Source organism: Zalophus californianus, chromosome 4 (assembly GCF_009762305.2).
Source record: "Zalophus californianus isolate mZalCal1 chromosome 4, mZalCal1.pri.v2, whole genome shotgun sequence".
NCBI classification, from domain to species: Eukaryota; Metazoa; Chordata; class Mammalia; order Carnivora; family Otariidae; genus Zalophus; species Zalophus californianus.
This window is the reverse complement of record NC_045598.1, coordinates 21,087,304-21,113,440: the sequence shown is the minus strand read 5'-3', so window position 1 is coordinate 21,113,440 and position 26,137 is coordinate 21,087,304. Positions and strand designations below refer to the sequence as shown.

The window sequence follows — 26,137 nt, the reverse complement described above, 5'->3', positions numbered from 1 at the left end:
TCCCTCTCCCACTCTGCCTGCTTATGTTCCTGCTGTCGCTATCTCTCTGTCAAATAAATAAAAAAATCTCTCTCTGTCAAATAAATAAAAAATCTTAAAAAAAAAAGAAATAATGACACGTGCTATACCTTGGATGAAACTTGAAAACATTATGCTCAGTGAAAGAAGGCAGACACAAAAGGTCACATATTGTATGATTGCATTATGAGATGTCCAGAATAGGTAAATCCATAGAGGCAGAACACAGACTGGTTGTTGTAAGGGGTTGAGTAGAAGGGGGAATGGGGAGGAAATACTTCATAGGTGCCAGAAATCCTTTTGGGGTGATGAAACTGTTTTGGAACTAGACAGAGGTTGATGGTTGCACAATACTATGAGTGTACTAAGACACACTGAATTATCCATTTTAATTATATGTTATGTATATCTCACCTCAATTAAAAAAAGTATTCAGTTAGAGGTGTCTGGCTGGGCTGCGAACCCTTTAAGATTCACAAGGAAGGGGGCGGGGCTACAGAGGCGGGCTTGTAAGAATCACAGGAGGCTGCGCCTGCGCAGGGGTGTCACGTGGTTGCTGGGCCGGGGAAATGGCGGCTCCTGGAGAGAGCGGGGCTTCGGCTGGCGGAGGGAGCACCGAGGAAGCATTTATGACCTTCTACAGTGAGGTGAACACTGAGTGAGGAGTAGTGGCACCGGGGCGACCCCGCCCAGTCCTACTTTCCCAGCGGGCAAAGGCAGTGGTCTTCCTGGCCTGGACCGTTGGGCGGCTCCTCCTGTCTGGCCTTCGGGGAGGCGGGGGGCTGGGGGGTGTGTGTGCGTCTCTGCCTGATAGCTGCTGGGGGAATCCCTTGGGCATCGGAAAAGGGGCCCGGTCCGACGTCTGCGGGTAGAGGACGAGTGTGGCCAACGAAGTGCCTGGGCGCGTGCAGAAGTCCCCAGGTCCGCGGAGTCAGAGGCTGGCAGAGGGTGGCCTTCTTGGGAGCGACTTAACTGTCTTGGGCCTCATTTTTATTTTAAATGGAACCACTGTTCACTCTTAGTCCTCTGTAATGAGTTGTATTAGTGGTTATTTCTGCCATTCGCGAACGTCAGGCGCTATGCCTCATGCCAGGTAGGCATTATCTCTGTTTTACAGATGACAAACCTGAGGTTTAGGGAGGTGAAATAATTTGTTATGGGTCCTAAAGCAGATAGCAGCTTGGTATCATGTTAGGACTGGAGTGAGTTTGGTCTGAGCCTCGATTACTGTCGCATTTCCAGCGCCTAGAACATAGCGATTGCTTGGTAAATATTTGTTGAACAAGTGAATGAATAAATGAAAGAAAAGCATGCCATTTGGAGTCGGAGGACTTTGGGTTGGATTTTTGCAAAGCAGTTAATTGGACTGTGATTGAATTTTTTTCAAGGCATTGATTTTGCAGATCTTCCGTTCCCACTTCTGTAAAGCGAGAGTTAAAACGAGTTTTATGAGCATTAAAGGAGTTAGTGTATAAGAAAGGGTCTTTTTAAGAGTGAAAGCTGAAGATGGACCTCTGTGAGTTGGCATGGATTTGAGGAATGGAGTTGCTCCCCTCTAGGCTGTGAGCTACTCAGTTCAGCACCATGTCACATTCATCTTTTATTTGTAACAGTGCTTGTTACATAGTAGTTTCTCCAAAGTATTAAATTTAAAAATGGAATTAGCACATCCTTTATAGTTTGTCCTTTTGAAATGCCCAATTAACTTGAAAATGTTGATACACTGGTACCAAAGTTTATTGACCTCTAATGACTACTCTGCAGTTATACTGGAAATTGTTTCACTTACCATTGCTTAGTTAAAAAGAAAAAAGAGAAAAAAGAAAAGCAATCCTGGTTTGTTTGAATTGAATGAGAGTAAATACCTAAAGGAGGACCCTTCAGTCATCATTCAGTCAATGTTTATTCAGTACCTGACATGTACTAGTGTACTGTTTAGGTGCTAGAGGTATGGTAGTGAACAACAGAGAAAAATCCTGTCTTCATAGAGCTTGCATTCTGTAGAGAAGGATAAGCAATAAACAAACATGTACAATATAGTGTCAGGTAGTGATAAGTGCAATGAGGGAAAATAAGTCTGGGAAATAAGGTAGGGTTTAGGGGGTGGGGAGTGGCATGCTATTTTAAAGAAAGTGAAGAGGGGAGATACTGGGAAGGAACGGCTTTTTATGTTACTGAAATTATTTCCAAACTCCTTTTGGCCATAGGAATAAAGGTGGTATTATAACATACCAGTGATTCATTTCAGCTAGTATTACAGTTCTGACAGTGGCACCAAGGATGTTTTCCTGGCATTGCCTGGTGCCTGTTCTCCTTAGCATTGTCTTTGGGTCAGGGGGTTTTCTTTACCCTTTCTTTTCCTTCCCATCCCTTCTCTTCTTTTAAGATTTTATTTATTTATTTATTTGGGTGAGGGAGGGGCAGAGAAAGAGGAAGAGAAAGAATCCCAAGCAGACTCTGCACTGAGTGGAGAGTGGGGTGCAGGGCTCAATCCCAGGACCCTGAGGTCGTGACCCGAGTGGAAATCAAGAGTCAGGTGCCCAACATACTGAGCCCTTGGGCCAGGGATTTTTCTAACTCTATTCGAGTTAGGTAGGCAGAGTTACTTGCCCCTCCCATATACTTTTTTAATGCTGTTTTTAGTATATATTTCAGTATAATTGTATTTTTCTTTTTCTTTTTTTTAAAGATTTTATTTATTTATTTGACAGATAGAGATACAGTGAGAGAGGGAACACAAGCAGGGGAGGTGGGAGAGGGAGAAGCAGGCTTGGCTTCCCGCGGAGCAGGGAGCCTGATGCGGGGCTTGGTCCCAGGACCCTGGGATCATGACCTGAGCCGAAGGCAGACGCTTAATGACTGAGCCACCTAGGCGCCCCTAATTGTATTTTTCTTAAATAAAAATTGTAAATTAAGTATGAACAGCACAGGTACATCTTCCATCATTACAGTGGAAGCTCTTTGAAAGTGGTGGCTGTGATATATTTATGTTTGTTCTTTTTTTTTAAAAGATTTTATTTATTTATTTGACAGAAAGATAGAGAGCACAAGTAGGCAGAGTGGCAGGCAGAGGGAGAGGGAGAAGCAGGCTCCCCGCCAAGCAGGGAGCCCGATGCGGGACTCGATCCCAGGACCCTGGGATCATGACCTGAGCCGAAGGCAGATGCTTAACCGACTGAGCCACCCAAGCGCCCCTGTTTGAATGTTCTTGATTCCTCAAACTGTTATAGTTAAAGTTCTTGTTTACAAGTTGGGTAATTGGGAACAAGTCAGTTAACCTCTCTAAGTCTCAGTTTTCTTATCTGTGAAATGGAGATAATAGTAATGTCTATTGTATAGGATGGTTGGGAGGAATAAATATATGTAAAGTTTTTACTTTATTAGAATTCGATAAATGATAACTATTGTAATTATTCCCAAAGCATTTGGCAAACTGTCTTCCACATGTAGACAAATGTTTGCTGAACATGTCAGTAGCTTGTTAAGGTGACAATTCAGAGTTTATTTTTGAACTTTACTAATGAAGTTTTTCTTTCCCTCCATTTTAGGTGAAACAAATAGAGAAGAGAGATTCAGTTCTAACATCCAAAAATCAGATTGAAAGATTGACCCGTCCTGGTTCTTCCTACTTCAATCTGAACCCATTTGAGGTGAGCTGTCTGATGTTGCTGTGGCTTTGTGATGGGGAGCTTTGCATAGCTGCACGCAGACTTACATCGGAACACACACTTAATTTGTCGTAGAGTTGGAACTGAGATTTGTTGGTTTTATTATGAGCAGAGTTTGAGAGGCACCATGTTAAGGAAAATGAGGTGTCTTCGCCTTGTCAAATATTCTCCATCTTTTACCAACCCAAATATATAGGACTTTATTTTCAAATGTGAAGGGATAGCTAGCCTTGATAAATTTAGGAACTTTGATTTAGTTTGCTTGTTACAGCTTTTCTGTTTTACTGCAGTAACAAATATCAAAAACCCAACAACCAAAAAATGATCACAAGATTATAGACAAGCAAATATACTTTTGGGTTTCCTTAGTTTTCTTATTTTATCTTATTTTATTTTATTTATTTTTTTTAAAGATTTTTATTTGGAGGCTACTATTTGCAGCCATGGCACACTGGGCCCCCATGGAGAAAGAGCACAGTCAGCTTAATTGGCTGCAGATAGTTGTTTATTTAAAGATTTTATTTATTTATTTGTCAGAGAGAGCAAGAGAGCACAAGCAGGGGGAGTGGCAGAGGGAGAGGGAGAAGCAGGCTCTCCGCTGAACAAGGAGCCTGATGTGGGACTCGATCCCAGAACCCTGGGACCATGACCTGAGCCAAAGGCAGATGCTTAACTGACTGAGCCACCCAGGCATCCCTAGATTTTATTTATTTATTTGACACAGAAAGAGCACAAGTAGGGGGAGTGGCAGGCAGAGGGAGAGGAAGAATCAGGCTCCTCACTGAGCAGGGAGCCTGATGCAGGGCTCAATGCCAGGACCCTGGGATCATGACCTGAGCTGAAGTCAGGCACTTAAACAACTGAGCCACCCAGGCACCCCAGTAAACCATATTTCTTATAAAGATTTGAAATATAAAGAAAGAAGGAATAATCATGTGTAATCCTACCTAAGAGAAATAGCCCCTCTTAATTGTTTATACTTCAGTTATTTTATTTATTTATTTATTTGTAAATATTTTATTTATTTATTTGAGAGAGAGAGAGGGAATGAGAGATAGAGAGCACAGGAGGGAAGAGGGTCAGAGGGAGAAGCAGACTCCCTGCTGAGCAGGGAGCCCGATGTGGGACTCGATCCCGGGACTCCAGGATCACGACCTGAGCTGAAGGCAGTTGCTTAACCAACTGAGCCACCCAGGCGCCCTATACTTCAGTTATTTTAAATGTTTTATTTTAGGGGCACCTGGGTAGCTCAGTTGGTTGGGCATCTGACTGTTGATATTAGCTCAGGTCTTGATCTCAGGGTCATGGGTTCAAGTCCCACCTTGGGCTCCATGCTGGGCATGGAGCTTACTTAAAAAAAAGAAAAAGTTTTTATTTATTTATTTTTTTCCCCCCAAAGATTTTATTTATTTATTTAACAGATAGAGACACAGCGAGAGAGGTAACACAAGCTCGGGGAGTGGGAGGCAAAGGAGAAGCAGGCCTCCCGCCAAGCAGGGAGCCTGATGCGGGGCTCAATCCCAGGACCCCAGGATCATGACCCGAGCCGAAGGCAGACGCCCAACGACTGAGCCACCCAGGCGCCCCGAAAAAGTTTTATTTTAAAACAAGGAAGATGGGGCACCTGGGTGGCTCAGTCGGTTAAGCATCTGCCTTCGGCTCAGGTCATGGTCCCCGGGTCCTGGGATTGAGCCCCACATCGGGCTCCTTGCTTGGTGGGAGGGCTGCTGCTCCTCTCCCTCTGCTTGCAGCTCCCCCCTGTTTGTGCACGCCTTCTGTCTTTCTCTGTGAAATAAATAAATAAAATCTTAAAAAAACAAAAACAAAACGAGGATGATGCACTTCATTCTATTTTATTTTATTTATTTATTTATTTTTTAAAGATTTTATTTATTTGAGAGAGAGAGAGCACATGAGAGGGGATAGGGTCAGAGGGAGAAGCAGACTCCCTGCTGAGCAGGGAGCCCGATGCAGGACTCGATCCTGGGACTCCAGGATCATGACCTGAGCCGAAGGCAGTCACTTAACCAACTGAGCCACCCAGGCGCCCCTTCATTCTATTTTAAATGCTGTATTGTTAATATAAAATATTTGTATACATTTCTTTTTTATGATTGGTTATTTTTTTATAAAAATTTATTCTTAATTATACAACAGGATCTATGACAACACTTCATTTCAGCTATAGGTAACAATAGATGCTATGACAAGGAATCCAGATGTTTAAACAAGAATGGAATTAAGGATCATCATTGCCTCCAGCACAAGGAACAGCTTACTTTTTGCCAGATTTCTTAATTCCACCTGTGGCCAGGGGCCCTTCCCCATGGCCTTCACTTTTAGCTCCTCGAGTTTCTTCTGCTTCTCTTTCTGTTTCTGCTTGAATACCTTATTTTCCTCGTCTGTCTGCTTGGCCTGCTTCTTGGGCTGCTTTAGGGGCTTTGCAGTTGGACATGGTGCCTGCTGCCCCTTCCCCCAACCTGCCACTGGAAGCAGTGTATACATTTCTTAAAGTTTTTATAATTATTATTTAAACAATTCCTTTATTGTAGGATATTTAAACTAGTTTCTAATTGTTTACAACTATAATTTTGACATGAATATTGTTACATCTTATAAAAACACTTATTGAGTATTTAAAACCTTTTTTTCCCCACTTTTTTTAATCTGGTAAAATATACATAACATAAAATTAACCATTTTAACCATTTTTAGGTGTACTGTTCAATGGCATTAAACACATTCAGTGTTGTGCAGCCATCCCCACTATCATTTCCAGAACTTTTTCATCATTCCAAATAGAAACTCCAAACCCATTAAACAGTAACTCTGCATTCCTCCTACCCCCAGTCTATTTCTATTCTACTTTTATATATGAATTTGCTTGTTCTAAGTGCCTCGTATAGGTGGAATCACGTAGTATTTGTTCTTTTGTGTCTGGCTTATTTTATTTAGCATAATGTCTTCAAGGTTCATCCATTGCTCCAGTTTTTTGAAGAGTAATTTTTAAAGAATTTTTACATTTTAAAACAATCTCAGATTTGCAGAAAGGTTACAAATATACTATGAAGACTTTCTTGGACTATCTGATACTAAGTTGTCCATATGATGCCCCTTTGCCCTGTAATACTTCAGTATATTTTTCCTATGAATGACACTCTCCTTCTGAAGCACAATATAACCATAAAAATCAGGAAACAAACACTGATGACATTGTTACCATGTAGTTCTCAGACCCCATTCAGTATGCCTGTTGTCTCAATGTCCTGTATAGCAAAAGGATCCAGCCCAGAATCAACTCTTAGATTTAGTTGTCATGTCCCTTTAGTCTTCAGCTTGGAACAGTTCCTCAGCATTTTCTTATCTTTGGTGACCTTACCATTTCTGAAGATTATAGGCCAGTTATTTTTAGCATATCTCTCAGTTTGATTTTGTTTGATGTTTCTTCAGCTGGATTCAGTTTATACAATGTTGGGAGGAATATCACAGAAGTGATACTGTATTCTCTTTGCAACTTATAAAGTACATGATATTTCCATTAGCTGTATCCCATTACTAATGATGTTAACCAGATTACTTCAAGAGGTACCTGCTGGATTTATTCATGAAGTTACTTTTTCCCCCTCTTTGTAATAAGTATTTTATGGAGAGGTACTTTGAGACTGTGCAAATATCCTCTCCTTATCAGAGTTTCAATTTATTCATTTGTCAGTATAGATTGGGGGTTTCCTATTTTATTCAGTGTGTTATATATATATATATTTTTTTTTTGGTGTACTGTTCCATGATTCATTGTTTGTTCATAACACCCAGTGCTCCATGCAGAATGTGCCCTCCTCAATACCCATCACCAGGCTAACCCATCCCCCCACCCTCCTCCCCTCCAGAAACCTCAGTTTGTTTTTCAGAGTCCATCATCTCTCCTGGTTCGTCTCCCCTCAGTGTGTTATATTTTGATATTATTTATTTCATTGCTCAAATTGTCCCAAATTTGGCCAGTAGGCTACCTTTCAAGCCAGATCCTATCTTTTTTTTTTTTTAAAGACTTTATTTATTTGAGAGAGAGAGAATGAGAGATAGAGAGCACGAGAGGGAAGAGGGTCAGAGGGAGAAGCAAACTCCCCGCCGAGCAGGGAGCCTGATGTGGGACTCGATCCCGGGACTCCAGGATCATGACCTGGGCCGAAAGCAGTTGCTTAACCAACTGAGCCACCCAGGCTCCCCAGATCCTATCTTTTGATAGGTCTTCATCATTCTTTGATTACTAGGCACTCTTATACTTTTCCTGACCTAGCCTAAAATTAATCATTTCAGTGAGGAGCTCTGGTTCCTTTTAGTGAAGAATGGTATTTAGAAATCAAGATTTGGGTGCTAGGTGTACTCATTGCTTTTGGGAATGTCACTACCCCTAGACCCTATTGGTAGATAGGGCCAAGGATTGGGTGAGTATGTGTGTGTGTGTGTGTGCATGGGTGCATGTGCGTGCATGTGTATATACATGTATTTACATCCAATTTCAATCCAGCACTACAGGGTTTATTCACATTTTTTTTTCCTTTCCATGTTTGTGGTTTCCTTCTTTCATAGTGAGAAGCCAGGCTCCCATTATCATAAATATATATATATATATAGTTACTTAATTGGTCCTCCTGTTTGCATCTGATCTCACAGCTGCCATTCCTTCCCTCTTGTGACTGCCCTCCTCACCCTGCTTTATTCTGACACCAACACCAGGCTTCCTCACTGTGCAAAAACCCTTCTCACCATACCTGAGCTCAAAACTCCCATGCCAGGTTACCCTTCTATGTAGGTGCGTTCCTCACCCAGCTCAGGCTCCCTGTGCTTGCCCTCTACCCCCTGGGGGCTCTAGCGTCCTCCTCATCAAGCAGGAACCTTCCTACTCTGCTCTGGCTTTGACACCCTATGTTAGGCTAACTTCCTCTGAGAACACCCTCCTCATCTTACTTGGGCTCTAACTCCACAGTCCAGGTCACCCGTGTGCATGGAGGTCCTCTTCACTCTGCTCAGTTCCAACTTCTTTGCCAGCCATACTTCCATACAATTGCTCCCTACATCCTGCTTGGGTTCTGACACCTCTTGTTGGGCTCCCTTCTTACATTGGATGTCCTCCTACATCGGCACCCACCTCACCAAGCACAGGTTTCCCATGCTAGGCCACGCCTTTGTGAAGATGTTCTTGCTTGGGCTCCTATACTCCGTGCCAGGCCACCTTCCCTTGTGGACACTTTCCTTACCCTGTTCAGTCTCAAATGCCCAGTGTTGGGCTCTACTTCCATGTGGATTTCCTTGCTTATCCATCTTGGGCTCTGATACCCTGCACTTGGCTACCCTCCCATGTTTACAGTCTTAACCCTGCTTAGGTACACCCTATGCCAGGCTGCCTGTCCACGGAGTTGCCCTTCTCAACCCATTTTGTACCTCCATGTCAGGCTGCCCTTCTTTTTTTTTAATTTAATTTTATTATGTTAATCACCATACATTACATCATTAGTTCTTGATGTAGTGTTCCATGATTCATTGTTTGTGCATAACACCCAGTGCTCCACGCAGAACTGCCCTCTTTAATACCCATCACCAGGCTAACCCATCCCCCACCCCCCTCCCTTCTAGAACCCTCAGTTTGTTTCTCAGAGTCCATTGTCTCTCGTGGTTTGTGTCCCCCTCCTTTCTGTGTGGATGCTCTTCTCACCCGTGTGCTCCACCACTGTGTGCCTGGCCACTACTCCCTGTGTGGTCGCCATCGTCTTCATCCCAGATGGGCTCTGAAACTGCTCTGGGCCATTTTGATGCCCCACTCAGAGTATATGTCAACTAGTAGATATCTAAGTGCCTGGCTCCACTTAATGTGTTTGGATTGTATTGCTCAGGGAAGGGGAAGATGGAAAGCTTAAAGAGTGTGTTTGAGGGGTGCCTGGCTGGCTCAGTTGATAGAGCCTGTGACTCTTGATCTCAGGGTTTTGAGTTTGAGCCCTATGTTGGATGTAGTGTTTACTTAAAAAATCTTAGAAAAAAAAGTACTTTTGATTTGATTTTGGGGAGGGAGAAGATAATTTGTTTGAGAAGTGATAAAGAATTTGATGGTACATTCATTCTGTTTCACCATACTCTTAAATTGTACATAGTACCATGAAATGGGGACATGTGATCATATAACTTACTCATTTATTTGTTAAGGTAATTCATGTTTCCTATGGAGAATCCAATTGACAAGAAATGACAAATTTTTGGGAATAGTATGAAGGCTAGGATGTTTTTAATGCCCTACTAGTTACTGTGGTTCTGGAAATTACTACCCTGTAGCTCTTGTCCTGATTATAGGAAGTATGTTTGAGTATATATACACATTATGCATACAGGTATATGTGTACACACACACACAGTTGACCCTTGAACAATGCAGGGATTAGGCATGCAAACCCTTGCGCAGTTGAAAATCCGTTTACTGTTGACTGGAAGCCTTACTGATAACATAAAACATCGATTAGCACATATTTTATATGTTATATGTATTAAATACTGTATTCGTATAATAAAGTAAGCTAGAGAAAAGAAAATATTAAGAAAATCATAAGAGAAAATATATTTATAGTAGTATACTGTATTTATTTGAAAAGAAAGTCCATATGTAAGTTGACCCACACAGTTCAAATCTGTGTTGTTCAAGGGTTGACTGTGTGTGTGTGTGTTTGAATATATACATCTTTACACAAAGATATGCTAAGGTCAACACACTGGGGAAGATGGGACATTGTGTTTGAATGGGCAGGACTCCATGACTATCCATTAGAATATTTGTCTTGTCTATTTTCTACAAATGTGCTGGCCTCTTTATAAGGTGGACGTCATTGTCATTGTCTCCTTATAAAGTTGCTTTTTGACTCTAAAGTCAGAATCTTAGGTGTTCCTGGTGATACAGGAAATGAGTGACTTTTGTTTCTCGTGCAGCAACTATTGACCCATCTAAATAAATCCGATTTTTCTACAGAGGTAAGCGGCCTGGTCTTCTGGTAAGGAGAGTAATGCAGTAATAGCTAGGTAGAAAAGGGAGGCAGTAGACTGGGAATCTGAGGGTTCTTCTCAGAAATCCTTATCCAGGGAGCATCTTTTTTTTCTTCCTGCCATCTCTGCAGCTCCCTATTTGGACCTTCAGCCATGATGCAAGCATCTTTTCTTTTGCGTTCTGCGGTGGTTCTTAGGTTGAGGCACTTCCCCACTTCCTTCCCTAAGCTTAGATGAACCTGTGTCCCTGCTCAGTCCTGTCCTTCTGGTGTTTCTTATTTTGATTTAACTTTAAGACGCCAACAGGGAGCATCACTGACTTTATTTTCTTTTATCTTGTTAAGTACCTTGGAAAGAAAGATATTTATCTCATAGAACTCTGGTACTTGCGCATTAACAACAGGTCAGAGTTCAGGTGTGACAGAGACTGGATTCCTTTTTCAAGTGGAAGATCCCAAAGGAGGCTGTTACCGTTTGAGTTCAGAAACTTGGACAAATGTCAAACATTTTTGTTAACATGAGATGATTAGTTAACTCTCTGAGGTCTAAGACTGTGGATTCTTCATTGTAGTATCCCCAAAGCCTGAGACACAGGAGTGGTCAGAAAAACCTAAGAATCTGAGCAGATCTGTGTGCTTCCTAAGAGCCGTATTGGTAATATGGCATTTATCATGTTTTTTTGTTTTGTTTTGGGTTTTTTTTGCATTTATCAGGTTTATAAGAATTACTTATTACTTGTCTGTTCTTCACCTGATGGACCTTAAATTCATGAGAATAGTAGTGAGCACAGTATCTAGCAACCCTAGGTGCTCCAAAAATTTGTACTGAGTGGGAAACTGGCTTCAGAGAGGTTTGGGCCACAGGGATAGGCCCACCGTTTTCATTGTATTTCATGGCCACATATGGCACCTCCAACTCTTAAAGATAGGAAAGGAGTTGGATTAGCTTTGAAGGCACTCAGTGAATATTTGTTACCTGTGATCACATGTGCACATGTGATATAACTCTTGGAAAAATAACTTTTGGTTGATGTGTGTGTGTTTGTGTGTGTATATATATACATACCTGTACATACCTTCTTTTTTGCCAAATCATCTGAAAGTAAGCTGTAGACTTGTGAGGCTTCATGCCTAAATAATTTACCATGCCTCTCCTCAGAACAAGAACAGATTTCTACATAACCACAACACCATTACCATACCTAAGAGAAACAGCATTAATTGAATAACATCATCTAATGGAGTCCACACTCAAGCAGCCCCAGGTGTCCCCCAAATCTCAGTTATAGTTACTTTATTTATTTAACTTGGGAACCAGTCAAGGTTTATGAATTACATTTGGTATGATTAGTTCTGGGCTATAGCTTTATTGGAGGCTTTTTTGGTGTGTGAAGGTGGGAAGTGTTCTTTCTCCTTCATTTTGGACACCTGGGGTTTGTTGGAGTTTGGTTTGCTCCAGTACGTTTCTTTTCCCCTGAACCAGGTAAGCTAAAATTCTCTGAATATGTGTGTACGTACGGTTCCCTCCCTTTATCTGTAACTCTCATATGGCTGCATACTTCCTCCGGAGTGACTTTTTCCCAATTCCTTTCTCCCTTGGGAAGTTATAAGGGGACACAATGAATCTTGAAAATTCTTTGCTTTAAAGTTCCTCTTTTCCCTCACCCTGAATGTCTGCCTAGCATTGGAGAGGGGTATGCTCTTGTCATAACCTTCCAAAGTCTGCCGAATGCAGTGGTGATTCAGCTTCATTGCCTACCAATAACTTTATTATTGTAGGTGGGCTGTTGGAATGTTTTGAAAGCTTGCAATAAATCTTGACATTACTTGTTGCCAGGTTTTTAAGAAACACCAAGCATCTGACTAAGCTTGGTGGATTACTTTGCAGTTTTAATTTCTAGTATGTATTTTTCCTTTCAAGGTTTATTTTCATTTTTTTTCTCTTGGCTGCTGCTCCCCACCCCCCGTGCCTGTTACTAACTGATCCTGCTAACTTTGAACATACTTCTTTCTAACCTCCATTGTTTCTTGCCAGTGCTTCTCAGACTTTAAAAGATTCAAATCATTTGGGGATCTTGTTAAGTGTTGATTCTGATTCAGTTGCACTGAAATGTGGGGCCTTCTCTTCTGAATTCCTAACAAACTCTTCCCACCCTCTGCCCTTTCAGGACCTTCCCCTGGCCTTGAATACCAAGTAAATAAATACTAGGTGCTGTGTTGAATCCATGGACTATACTGTGAAATCATCTGCTTTAATTATGTATAACATTCCCTTCCCCCCAAAGCACTTATTATATGGTAATTTAAAAAATATGTTTTCCCTGTTTATTCATCTTTGCATTTCTAGTACATAGCACTGTGTTCAGCAGGTAATGTAAACGTAAATGTTTGAATGAATGTATGTATTTGTGGTGATCCTTCCATTTGGCTGTACCTCAGTTCTAATGAGTTGGAATCAGACTTTTCTAGAGTAGGTCCCGGGCATCACTCACAGGTCTTCACAGGCAATTCTGATGTCCACTCTGGGCTGAGAATCATTGGCCCACGTGAATTACGGATATAAAGTGGAGCCCAGTGGACCTTTCTGGATTGAAAATCAGGGAGCCAGCCTAATTTTTTCCCTGTTGCATGTTTATGCTTTCTCCACATTTGCAAAGATGAGTAGGGGTAGGGTAGGGGGATACTTTTCATAATGAATGAAGGGAACATCCAACATGGTCTGGAAACATGTCTCTGGGTATAAGATAAATTCTTCTGATGGAATAAAAGTAGCTACTGTGTTAATTGAGACCCCTAAAATGGTATAACTATTATTCTGTTAACTGATTTGGTCATTTATATTTCTTTTTTCTTTTTAAAAATATTTTTTTAAAGTAATCTCTACACCCAATGTGGGGCTCGAACTCATGACCCCAAGATCAAGAGTTGCATGTTCTAGTGACTGAGCCAGCCAGGCACCCCTCATTTATATTTCTTGAGCATTTAAAAAAAAATTTTTTTTTTTTAGATTTTATTTATTCATTTGAGAGAGAGAGACAGAGATAGTGAGAGAGAGCACAAGTGGGGTGGGGGAGAGGGAGAAGCAGGCTCCCCACAGAGCAAGGAGCCCGATGCAGGACTCAATCCCAGGACCCCGGGATAATGACCTGAGCCGAAGGCAGATGCTCAACCAACTGAGCCACCCAGGCACCCTCTTGAGCATTTTTTAGAACTGTGTGCCAGGCACTGTTCTGGAATGCTGAGTACTGTTCTAGATGCTGATTATAATATGTATAATTATTAGACACCTGTTAAATTCATACATTCTTTTAATTTCTTTTACAGTTTTGATTTTGATTCTTCCAGGTTCTGCAGATAGATCCTGAAGTGACAGATGAAGAAATAAAAAAGAGGTTTCGACAGGTACAGTACTGTTTCGCTGTAATAGATGGAGTTTGAACCTTTTGGAAATACAGTAAGCACATGATTCTGTTAGGACTTGCTATTATGACTTGCAGGCCAAAATTTAATTTTTTTTTTTTAAGATTTATTTATTTTAGAGAGAGAGCATGGGTGTGTGTGAGCAGCAGGAGGTGGTGTGGAGGGGCAAAGGGAGAGGGAGAGAGAGAATCTCAAGCAGACTTCCCACTGAGTGGGAAACCCAACCCTGGGCTCAGTCTCACAACCCTGAGGTCATATCCTGTGCTGAAACCAAGAGTTGGGCGCTTAACTGACCGAGCCACCCAGGTACCCCTTAACTTTTCTTTTTTTAACCTTAAGGCTATGTAACTCTTTAAAAAAAAAAAAACAACCAGCCTCACAGTGACAAAATTTGTAAATAATTTAGAGACCATGGCTTGCCTCTGACATTCACACAGCCCACCTATAGCAGTAGGTTATTGGTAGGCCATGAAGCTCAGTGACAGCTGCATTCAGCAGACTTCTGAAGGTTATGACAGCATCTTACCCACTCTCAAATCTAGGCATACGGTTGGGAGTGAGTGAGAAGAATAGAATGAATTTGACTTCTGAATAGAATGAATCTTAATCAGGAGAAATACAAGATAGAACAGTAGAGCTTACTGGAGTCATGCTTATTAAATTCTCTGCCTTCCCAGGGAGAATATGTTAAATGATTCGTAACAAGTTTTTTTTTTTTTTAAGATTTTATTTATTTATTTTGAGAGAGAGAGAAAGCAAGCAGGGGGAGGAGCAGAGGGGGCGGGAGAGGGAGAGGAAAGAATCTCAAGCACACTCCCCGCTGAGCGCAGAGCCTGACACAGGGCTCAGTCTCAAGACCCTGAGATCATGACCTGAGCCGAAACCAAGAGTCGGATGCTTAACCGACTGAGCAGCCCAGATGCCCTTCGTAACAGTTTTTCTATTTTTAAGATCTCCTTCCTCAATAATTTTATCTTTTGCAAACTTAAATAAATACCTAAGAGATACCCTGTTTCGTATAGAGTGCTTTCTTGCCCAGTCTGATGTTTCATAGCTTGAGCTACAAAATTTTATAGTAGCCTTTTTAAAAATCCTTCCAATTTTGATAGCTGAGTAACCTCCAGCCTTTCCTTCTAGGGATTGAATAATCATACTTCCTGCAATCTGTCTTTACTAATTGTATTTTCTGTATATTTCATGTCTTTTTTTTTTCAACTTTACCCAACTTTTTTATATCTCTTATGTACTTCATATTTTAATAGGACCTAACCAGTGCCGAATATAATTCTCAGCTCCTGCAGGACATACTTATTAATATCCAGTGTTGTGCCTGCTTCTTCAATACTGTAATTGCCCCCACATTGCTGACTCATAATCATCTTCTGATCTTCTATTAAGCCAAGATGTTGTCTATCTTTGCCTACTCAGGCATTTTCCATTATATAACTTTCTAGCTCTATAGAGTTCTACTCTGTACCTTTTCTTTTTTCTAAAATTTTGAGTCTCCTAATATAATGCATTAGCAGTCATTCCCAATTTAATAAACAAGCATTCAAATCCATAGTCAGAACAGCTATTTATGTAGCTGTACAAAGAACTCAATAAGAGTTCTTTAGTCATTAATATGATCTAATAGTTAAGAGTATGAGCCTTAGGGGTGCCTGGGTGGCTCAGTTGGTTAAGCGTCCGACTCTTGGTTTTGGTTCAGGTCATGATCTCAGGGTCGTGAGATGGAGTCTCACGTCAGGCTCTGAGCTCAGTGGGGAGTCTGCTTCTCTCTCCCTCCCTCTCCCTCTGCTCCTCACCCCACTCGTGCATGCTCTCTCTCTCTGTCTCTAATAAATAAATATTAAAAAAAAAAAGAGTGTGGGCCCTAGAGCTATTTGACTTGAGTTCCAGTCTTGGCCATACCCCGTATATGCAGTTTGAACAAGTTTTCAACCTTTCTGTGCCTGTTACCTCATTTGTAAAATGCACATCATAATGGTGCCTACCTAGTGGGGTTGTTAGGAGGATTTAAATGCGGTAATACACACAATACGCTTAGAATAGTGTGTCTTTTTCTTGGCATATAGTGTGTCCTCTTTATATGCTGACTATTGTCAATGCATGTTAGACAGTATGCTAAGTTTCTACTTGCATTATTTCATCTTTAACCCAGTAAGACAGAGGTACCTGGTATTGTTCTATTTACAGAGGAGGAAACTGGCACAGAGACAGGTTAAGTGAATTGCTCAAGGTCTCACAGCTGGAAGGTGATTGGAGTTGGAATCAGAGCCCAGGATTCTGGCTCCAATAATGCTGGGTTTAGCATTTGATTCCCACTTGCTGTCATTCCCCCAGAGTCCCACTGTTCCAGCTAGTTGATTTTGGTCTGTCCATGATAGTAGGTCAGTGATTCTTAATCTTGGCTGCCTGAAAGAATCACGTGTGGAGATTTTTGCTTTTTATTTACTTTTTTATTATAAAACACTTGAATTACATTTTAAAAAGAAAGAGTAGAGCAGTGAACACCCATATACTCATCGTCTGTAGGCAGCGCTTCACCTCTTTAACTATATGTTTTTGGCTGAATTGTAAATTACAGACATCATGATACTTTACCCCAAATACTCATCATGTATCCCCCCGAGAAAAAAAAGGACATTTTCTTGCATTTCTTACTTGTCACATCTAACAAAATTAACACTAATTCCTTACTATCATCTGATACCCAATCCAGTAGAGGTCTAAAAAGGACAGATGCCAGAGACTGATCAGAGGGTCTGAGGGTAGAAAGTGGACCTGTATTTTTAAAAAGCTTTACAGGGTTGGGGGGGGCGCTTGGGTGGCTCAGTCAGTTGGGCATCTGACTCTTGATTTCTGCTCGGGTCATGATGTCAGGGTCGTGGGATCAGGCTGAGTTGGGCTCCACGCTCAGCAGGGAGTCTGCTTCTCCCTCTCCTTCTGCTCCTCTCCCTGCTTGTGCGTGCACGCCTGCTCTCTCTCTCTCAAATAAATAAATAAATAAATAACATCTTTAAAAAAACACAAAAAACAAAAAAACTTTACAGGGATGGAGCACAGCCAGAACTAAGAACCACTACTTTTTCTTTTTTAAAGATTTTATTTTAATTCCAGTTAATATATAGTGTATATTTGTTTCAGGTACAATATAGTAATTCATCACTTCCACACATCACCTGGCACTCATCACCAGTGCACTCCTTAGTCCCCATCACCTATTTAACCCATCCCCCTGTCCCCCGCCTTGAGAACCACTACTTTAAATTAAAAGTTCTTTTAGGAAAGAGATGATACCTCATACGTGCTTCTGCTTTTACAGCGCCCAGTATAAGGAACATAATAGGAACTGGGTGCTTTTCAGTCTCTCTCCTGCATCCTCACAGCATCCTCATAATACTAGGCTTATATTTGTTCTGAACTTTGTGATTAAAACCCTACATGTTTCTCAGCTGTGCGTTTACCTTTTGGTGCTTCAATTTTAAGGACCAGTATTTCTACACATTTATGATACTTATTAATTTGTTAAAAATGCTTCCAGCTGACAGTCTTTTTGGCCATAACACCTTAGAGCTTTTGGTTGTAAAGAGGCGCAGTGCAGGTGAAGAGTTACTAAATATTCCTCTTATTGACAAACCTAACTTTCCTCTTATTTTAGTTATCCATATTGGTGCACCCTGACAAAAACCAAGATGATGCTGACAGAGCACAAAAGGCTTTTGAAGGTATTTGTAAATTTACCTGCTTCCGAGTAATATTTTATCAATGCTAGGGACTAACTGTTCCTTGTCCTGGATCAAGAAAGGAATGTTACAGTTTTGTCTTCTGGTGATGAAGAAGCTGTGGTTTTCAGTAGAACAGTTGTCATTCCAAAGCAGAATGTTGCTGTTTAAGAAATAGATCTTAACTTTGCTTTGTTAAAACTTTTATGTGCCAAGAAAGACTGTTACTGCGTAGGATCATTTTTCTTTTTTGAACATAAAAAAATAATTGGAAGTATTTTATCACTGAATTAAATCTAGATGTGGTGTATTTAGTCTTGAGGGTATATTTAATTTTTTCCAAGGCTCTCAAGGAAAGTCATTGCTATAGTTGTATGTTTTTAAATTAGTTTAATGACAATAAATAATTTAACGAAGTAGGGAATGCTTTTAGATGGCACAAGTCCATTTACACTGCCTGAGTATAGTTCAGACTTTCAGAGGGTGTTTGCAGAAACAGTTAATTTCAATGTTTTGCATTAGCTGTGGACAAAGCTTACAAGTTGCTACTGGATCAGGAACAAAAGAAGAGGGCCCTGGATGTAATTCAGGCAGGAAAAGAATACGTGGAACACACTGTAAGTATTTATAGTGCTGCTGTGTTTATAGGAAGTATTAGCAAGCCTCGGGCACCTTGCAGGAGGGTAAATGTTAACATAGCAGTACCTACTGCTGTAACTTGTGACCTTTTATCTGGTCTCCGAAAGTTTGCTGTGGTGCTCATGAATGGTGTGTGCCCTAGAGCGCAGGATGTGGAGAGGCTAGGAGGCTGCGGCCTCTCCCTCTTTCCTTACCAGCCCCATGCCGCGGAGAGAGGTCCTCTCGTGCCCTCTCATCACAGTGTTGTCACATTACCCAGTTCTGTGAGTGGAAGAGTGGAGCAGCCATGATGATCCTTGACCCTGGATTTTTATTCTTGTCTCTGTGAAGGGGTTGGAACATGGGCTTGAGAAAGATTGGCAAGGGGACATGAGTAAATTTTTTTTAAAATAGGAGGAGGTGCGTATCTGTATTAATAACAGGGTTTGGGAAGGATTCAACTAAAATAAATTCAGTTATAGCTAGTTTTATTTTTTTTGCATTACCTAAATCTCCCGAGTGGTGGGAAGTGTTAAGATGGCTTGCTTGAGGTAAGAAGGGTCTTTGTTTTAATTTTTTACTTGCTGGGGTAAGAATCGTGAGGCCATTCGTAAGAGCTATTTCAGCTGGGAGCGAATATGGGTGTGACCTTCTCTTTGAAGAGCTTTGGAATCTGAAACAGAATTGTATAACCAATTATAATAATGAGTCCAAATGAGATGAAAAAAACGAGTAAAAAGAGGAGAAGGATGGCCATAACTATGTCTTGCTGGTCATGTGTTGAAGTGGTACCTATAGGTCAAATTTTGGTCGAAATCAGAAAAGGACCTGACAAGTTCTCCTTAAATTATTGTGGTAGTTAACTTTTCCTCTGTATTTTGCCTGTAAGGGAGCCATCCTCAGGCTTTCTGGCCACAAGGTGGCAGTAGGGTTGTTCTGAGCTTGGAAGGCACTGGCTTTTTGCTGGAGCAGTAGTGGATGATTAAAAGAGTAATGACATTCTTGTGTGAAGGAGTATATTTAAATTTATTTTTTTAGATCTCGATGGTGGCCAAAGCAAAAAAAAAAAAAAAAAATCAGTTAATATGATTGGTTTAAGGGGGTTTCACAGTGAAAATTATCAATAATGCAGTTGTTGAAATGCCAGAAAACAATTAAACTTAATGCCACAAATTTGGTAGATTCTTCTAAAACTTGACAAATATATTTTCTTTGCTATGAACATGTAACTACCGGCCGCAAAAGAGAAATGGGTAATCTGATAAACATATCCAAGGCTCTTTGGCTCTGGCCTAGGATCTGATGAGTTGGGGACAAGTTCCCTGCTGGTCCCCTTGCATCCTTCCTGGTGGATTGGATTTTAGATGGGGTTAGGGGAAGGACCCCTGGTTCTTAGTTCTCCTTTGATTGCATTGCTGTTGTGGAGGGGAGGGGCAGAGGCTCATTTTATTTCCACATAAACCTTTTGTCCTGCCTGTACCTGCAGAAAGTGCCCATGCCATATGTGTGCAGCTTAATGGATAGTCTCAATTTTTTGATGAAAAAAATTCTTTTTAGGTGAAAGAGAGAAAAAAGCAATTAAAGAAGGAAGGAAAACCTACAAATGTGGAGGAGGACGACCCTGAGCTGGTGAGTGAGATACGGGAAAAGCCACTCAGTCTCCTGCACTTGAGCACACCTTACCAGCCCCATGCTACAGAGAGAGGTTCCCTCGTGCCCTCTCATCACAGTGTTGTCACATTACCCAGTTAAAGAGAGGGAAGCCTAAGGAGTGACGCATACGTGCTGGAAACATTTTGTTTTAACTTAAAATATTTAAATGTATGTCCATGCTCCTATTTTTAAGCCTCACCCTTTTTTTTTGTCATAGGGCCATGGCCTTTTCTTTGAATGCGTGTCTGCTGATTGGCATTTGCCATTGACTTCATTTAATAAAACACCCACATGAAGCATTATCCACAGTTTCTACTTCTAATGTTATTTGCAGTACATTGAAACTTAGGTATTTGTGAAACAAAAACCAAGAGGAAAATCCTAGCTATATATGATTCATGGGTGGTTTTGTTTCGTTTTTGGATAAAGATGAACAATAGCTTTATTGCTTTGCCAGCTAAAGGAGGCTGCAGCAAGCTAAGGTCTTCAAAAGTGCAAGCCCACTCGGATGATTCGTTTTCCAGTCTTTTTCAGATGTCTCACCTGTACCTAATTTAACAGTAGTATTTTTATTTATTTTATTATTACTTTTTTATTTTTAAAGATTTTATTTATTTATTGGAGAGAGCATGCACAAGCAAGGGGGAGCGGCTGGCAGAGGGAGAAGCAGGCTTCCCGCTGAGCAAGGAGCCTGATGTGGGGCTCCATCCCAGGACCCTGGGATCATGACCTGAGTTGAAGGCAGATGCTTAACTGACTGAGTCACCCAGGTGTCCCCAACACCAGTATTTTTAGGGACTTATGTTTATTGAATCTTTCTAAAGCATTCCACTTAGTTTTAAAAAGAAACCACAGGGGCGCCTGGGTGGCTCAGTCGTTAAGCGTCTGCCTTCGGCTCAGGTCATGATCCCAGGGTCCTGGGATCGAGCCCCGCATCAGGCTCCCTGCTCAGTGGGAGGCCTGCTTCTCCCTCTCCTGGTCCCCCTGCTTGTGTTCCCTCTCTCGCTGTGTCTCTCTCTGTCAAATAAATAAATAAAATCTTTAAAAAAAAAAATAAAAAGAAACCACAAGCATTTATTTGTATAACCACATTCATCAATTTCTGTGGTATTTAAATCTCATAAGTATAGTAGTAATTGTAACTGGCATAGAGCACTTTGGGAGCAACCACAGGTGACTCTAACCGGCTAGTAAACGGCTTTCCACCAGCCATGGGTGCTCACTGTGCTCCAGGTAATAATTTATAGAGAAACTGGAGAATATTGCTTCATCCCTTGGGCTCTTTAGTGGAGATTGGCAGAGAGAGAGATTCTACGTAGATATTTGTCTGATTGCCTCACTAGCCTGAAAAATTCAGTCATCCTAATCTTGCCTCAGTTTAGATCAATAAGTAACTTACCATTTACTTATCTTGTTTTTAAAGATTCATACGAGAGAGGCTGTCTTGCTAGGGAGACTTGCCTACGACTTCTTGCTTCAGTGGTCTTGCTGGCAGTGCCTGGCCCCGTCTTCTGTGGGTAACACTGCTTGTGAACTGTGAGGCCGCCCCCCGCACTAGCCACCTGTCCTGGGTTCATTCTGTCCCAGTATTTCAGTTTTTTCTCCTCAGTCGTATTTTCTCTTCCCTTCCCTTTAATGATCTCTGGTCTTTTCTGAAGACCTTCTCATAAATACTCCTTGGTCCTCCTAGGAGGAGGACCTCCTACAGTTCTTAAAAAGAACTGTAACTTTTTAAAGTTGTCTTCCCCTCCCCCCCCCCATATAAAGGAACACATGCTAATGATAGAAAATTTGGAAAAAAAATATAAAAAATTCTGTCATCAGTAACCATCCATCCAAGAGAGTTGGAGCCTTTAAAGATATTAAAATACTCATTACAGACTCCTTCACTCCTTTGATGTTTGTCCCCATTAGGGACTGGGGTTTGTCAGTATTGCTTTTATTGAGCAATGCCTGGCAGATAACAGTATTAAAAAGAAGTGACACATTCTGGGGCTCCTTTACTTCCCTTTCTCTCCGTATATTACTCTTTGCTCCAGTGTCTCTGCTTTTGGAACTTAGGCTCTATGAAATATGCACGATGGGTTATTTTCTATTTTTCTTTGTATGTTTAAAATACTTTATATTTTGGGGAAAAAAGGTTTTAAAGATAGTTCTGTTTTCTGTCTTATGTTGTGTTATTTTTTTTCTGTCTGCGTATTAGTTAGAATATCAGTTCAACTGCATACAAGTGAGACCCAAGATGATGGTTTGAACAAGATAGTGATTTGTTTTCTGTCCTGTACAATGTAGTCTTTGGGAAGATGGGCGCTGCTGTGGCAGCACTGGACCATGTGTCACCCAAGGACTCATTCTCCTCTCCTCAACATTCTGTTAGCTCTGCCGACAAGAATGTCGCCCCCATCCTCACAGTCCAGGATGTGTCATCACCTCACCCATGTGCCAAACAGCAGAATAGAGGAAGGGGACAAGGCGGGATAAGTGTACTCCCTCTAAGAACATTCCAGGAAATTGCTGTGTCACTTCTCCTTATATCCCATTGGCTAAAACCTAAGTTACATGGCCGTACCTAGCTACAAGGAAGCCTAGGAAATACGGGCTTCTACATTGGGTGACCAGGTACCTAAAGATAAGGGATTTTACATGGAAGGAGAACAGATAATGGGGGATATCCAACTAGTAGCTTTGACGCTCTGCTGTCGTCAGTAGACTCCGGAGGCGGGGCTGCTTGATAGCAACTTCTAGTACCCAGCTGGTGCCTAGCCCAGAGCAATTACAAGAGATTTGTAACAGGAGAGAATGAAAGTTATTTTTTCAAAGTTCTTTGGAGGAAAGGGTCCTCCCACATGGTTGTGAGAAGCAGGTAGAAGTTTTTTCTCTTTGGTGTTTTTTTACCAGGGTAAGTTTCTTGTGTATCATCCACATGGAGAAAATGGAAAGTTCTCCTAGGTGGTGGTTATTTATCTCCCGGGAGAGAGCATCATTAAGTAGTGCCCTCTGAAATCTTTCTTCCTTGCTGGTTCTAATCTGCTTTTTGTCTTGGGCTCCATCTAAAAGTGCTGGATTCAAGTTGCTGATAAAGTACTGACTTTTATTTTCTTTTGTTCTTAATTTTCTTGTAGTTCAAACAAGCAGTATATAAACAGACCATGAAACTCTTTGCTGAGCTGGAAATTAAAAGGAAAGAGAGAGAAGCCAAAGAGATGCATGAAAGGTATACATCAGTATATTCATTTAATCCATCTAAGTACCTAGATTAATCAAAATTGGTCTTTGGGGATTTTCCTAATGAAGGATTTTTCTCATCAAGGAATTCTATAGTACATCATTTAAGAAACTGTATAAAATAGTTATCTGAAACAGCCAAACTTTTGAATCACTAGGGTAAGAAGTTGTCTCGGACTTTTGGGAAATGTTGAATAGACCTGTCCTTAGGGAGTTTTTAATGAAGAGCGCTATGTGTTTTCTTCCTGATTTCCTGGAGTTAAATAGGCAGAGTTATTGAGGCCAGAACCTTTTGTGTGACTAGTGGCTGCAGCTTTGGTGAGTCTGTAGTATTTACTGTATAGTGTAATTAGTTACAAAATATTTGTTATCCCAAAGTATGATTTCCCTCACTTATCAGAAATCTTGAGGTAAATTTAACTTATGTATTTTGTATTGTTGATTAGTGTTTAGCAGTAACCATATTTTGCTAGTTGAGGTTGTATGAAATTGGGTTTTGTCCAAAGATCCTCTTGAATAAGGACCTCTGCTATTGTAATGGTCATTCTACTGAAGTAGGGTGGCCTGGGTTCTCGAGGTGGCTTTCTCCCAGGCTGAGCCCTGAACCTATAGGCGGAGCCCATAACCTATGATTATTGTTGGCGGGGCCTTGACAGCCTTATGTGTCTGTCTGTGTAATTGGGGGTATTTATACCCTGCCCTATAGCCCTGCCCACGGTCTCATCTGTGTGCTTTAGGGGAAGACATTCATGAAAAGGCTCTGAGCCTTTTCCAGACAGCCATTTTTATAGAACCCTAGGGAGTTGATTTACTTTATATACTTGTTTCTGTCGGGAGTGGCTTAACTTGTATGGTTAAGACAGTCTCTTAGTATCATAAAAATACTCTGGTTTGGTTTTCTTCCTAGGAAGCGACAAAGGGAAGAAGAAATTGAAGCTCAAGAAAAAGCCAAACGAGAAAGGGAGTGGCAGAAAAACTTTGAGGTAAGTTTCCAGGGTGGTCAGGGATTTTCATTCCAGAGTAAGAAAACTTCCCAGCATAGAAACTTGGTTCCTGGGGCATTGCCAGGACTGACTGGGACAGATGATCGGGGTGAGGAGATTCGTGGCGAAGAGCAGGAGCTTTGGAGAATGGGTCCTGGCTCAGCTGCCTATATGCTCTCTAGCCTTGGCAAGGGCAGGGAGGGTCCCTGAAGGGCTTGTTAGAGATTATGGAAGGCACAGCTGCCAAGTGGGCTCGAGAAAAATGCTTTGCACGTTTAGATTAGGGGGTAGTCATGGAGTGGTGCCCTACTTAAGAGGTCTGTTAGCAGAAACTGAGGTTCTTATGACCCTGATATCCTGACTTTTGAACTTGACTCCCCTTTAACACCCTGGTTATATTCTTCAGGTACTCAGCCAATTTCCTGAATTGAGCCATGTTTGGTGTCTTTTCTGCTATACATTCAGGTCTCAGGCTAGGGATTGGTTAACCAGAGTTGATAACTGTGTTTCTGTCCCCCTGCTTATATGCAGAGAAAGAAAATGAGTAGGTCCCTTGATAAGCAGGGAGAGAAACTCGGGGCCCTCTCAGTGTAATGGCGAGGCATGGTGCTGGCTTTGAGCCTCCCTCCGAGTTTTGCAGGGCCAAAGGAGGATGCAGTGGGAAGAGCGGCTGTCCTGCTGGCTATAGCTGTATGACTCTGAGAAAGCAATAACCTCCGAGCCGTGGTGGTGTCATTTGTGAAATGGTGGCGGCACCACCCGCTGCAGGCCGCTTGTTTGTGAGGGTTAGAAAGAGCATCTGCGGGCGCCTGGGTGGCTCAGTTGGTTGAGCGACTGCCTTCGGCTCAGGTCATGATCCCAGGGTCCTGGGATCGAGTCCCACATCGGGCTCCCCCTGCTCTGCAGGGAGCCTGCTTCTCCCTCTGCCTCTGCCTGCCACTTCCCCTGCTTGTGCTCTCTCTCTCTCTCTCTCTCTCAAATAAATAAATAAAATCTTTAAAAAAAAAAAGAAGGAAAGAGCATCTGCTAAATATCCAGCCCTGAGGTCCCCGGCAGATGTTGTGATGACGTTGTTCTCTTCTTCCAACCCGCAGCTGATCCTGCCTTCTAGGGGTGGGATGCCACCTTTTGTGGGCCTGTGGAAGTGGGAGGAAAGCTCTGCTCTGTTCTACTCTGGGATTATTCCAGAGGACTTAGCCAGGCTGGGCTACGGGGATGACTGAGGCGAGCTGAGCTACGGGGATGGCAGAGCAGGTCCAGGCCCTTCTTCTCGTCAGCTAGTTTCCTCACCCCCAAACCTCTTTTGTGCTCAGGAAAGTCGAGATGGTCGTGTGGACAGCTGGCGAAACTTCCAAGCAAATACAAAGGGGAAGAAAGAGAAGAAAAATCGGACCTTCCTGAGACCACCGAAAGTAAAAATGGAACAGCGTGAGTGACCACCTGGGGTCACAGCCACAGAACCTTCCCCCACCTGTCTCCCCTCCTGCTTTGAAGGACTCATTCTTTCCTCCCATTTCCACCCCAACATGGAGTAGTAGTTGCTTTTTAGTCTGTTTTGTTTTCAATACAATTTAATATCGATCAGAGTAATTCTTTTGTACATTGAAATGAGGGGCTCAGTTTAAAACGAAACCTTCCCCCACCCCCTACCCCTAGACCAACCAGGATTGGAAGGTGCCACCATTGGTGCTGCCTTCTCTTCCCACAGCCTGTAACTTAATGTTTTGTACTTCACTGAATTGTGATGGTTAGAAACTTCGTGTATAGTTTGTGGAAATCATCCAATTAAACATATTCCTTAAAATGGT

At 41.8% G+C, this 26,137-nt stretch overlaps 1 protein-coding gene and 1 pseudogene across 2 annotated transcripts; one reads left to right on the top strand and one right to left on the bottom strand.

The window, feature by feature from the left end:
• Positions 1–524: 524 nt before the first annotated feature.
• DNAJC8 (DnaJ heat shock protein family (Hsp40) member C8) lies at positions 525–26,137 on the top strand. Of its 2 annotated transcripts, XM_027576219.2 has the most exons (9): positions 525–665; positions 3,567–3,668; positions 14,051–14,107; positions 17,787–17,853; positions 18,373–18,467; positions 20,026–20,097; positions 23,244–23,335; positions 24,254–24,329; positions 25,643–26,137. In XM_027576219.2, exons 1-9 carry the CDS (start codon positions 588–590, stop codon positions 25,763–25,765), a joined length of 762 nt encoding a protein of 253 aa, XP_027432020.1. In that variant the 5' UTR covers positions 525–587; the 3' UTR covers positions 25,766–26,137. The 2 variants fall into 2 exon arrangements, with proteins under 2 accessions (XP_027432020.1, XP_027432028.1); XM_027576227.2 differs by lacking the exons at positions 525–665; positions 3,567–3,668 and adding an exon at positions 9,425–9,507.
• On the bottom strand, positions 4,086–4,183 carry LOC113917589 (annotated as a pseudogene).

What these genes read in the sequence shown, in the direction of transcription:
- DNAJC8 (XM_027576219.2), top strand. Translation starts at nt 588, where the DNA reads ATGGCGGCTCCTGGAGAGAGCGGGGCTTCGGCTGGCGGAGGGAGCACC. An exon ending in TCAATCTGAACCCATTTGAG is followed by an intron (nt 3,669 to 14,050) that starts GTGAGCTGTCTG and finishes TGATTCTTCCAG; the next exon opens with GTTCTGCAGATAGATCCTGA. An exon ending in GCCAAAGAGATGCATGAAAG is followed by an intron (nt 23,336 to 24,253) that starts GTATACATCAGT and finishes TTTTCTTCCTAG; the next exon opens with GAAGCGACAAAGGGAAGAAG.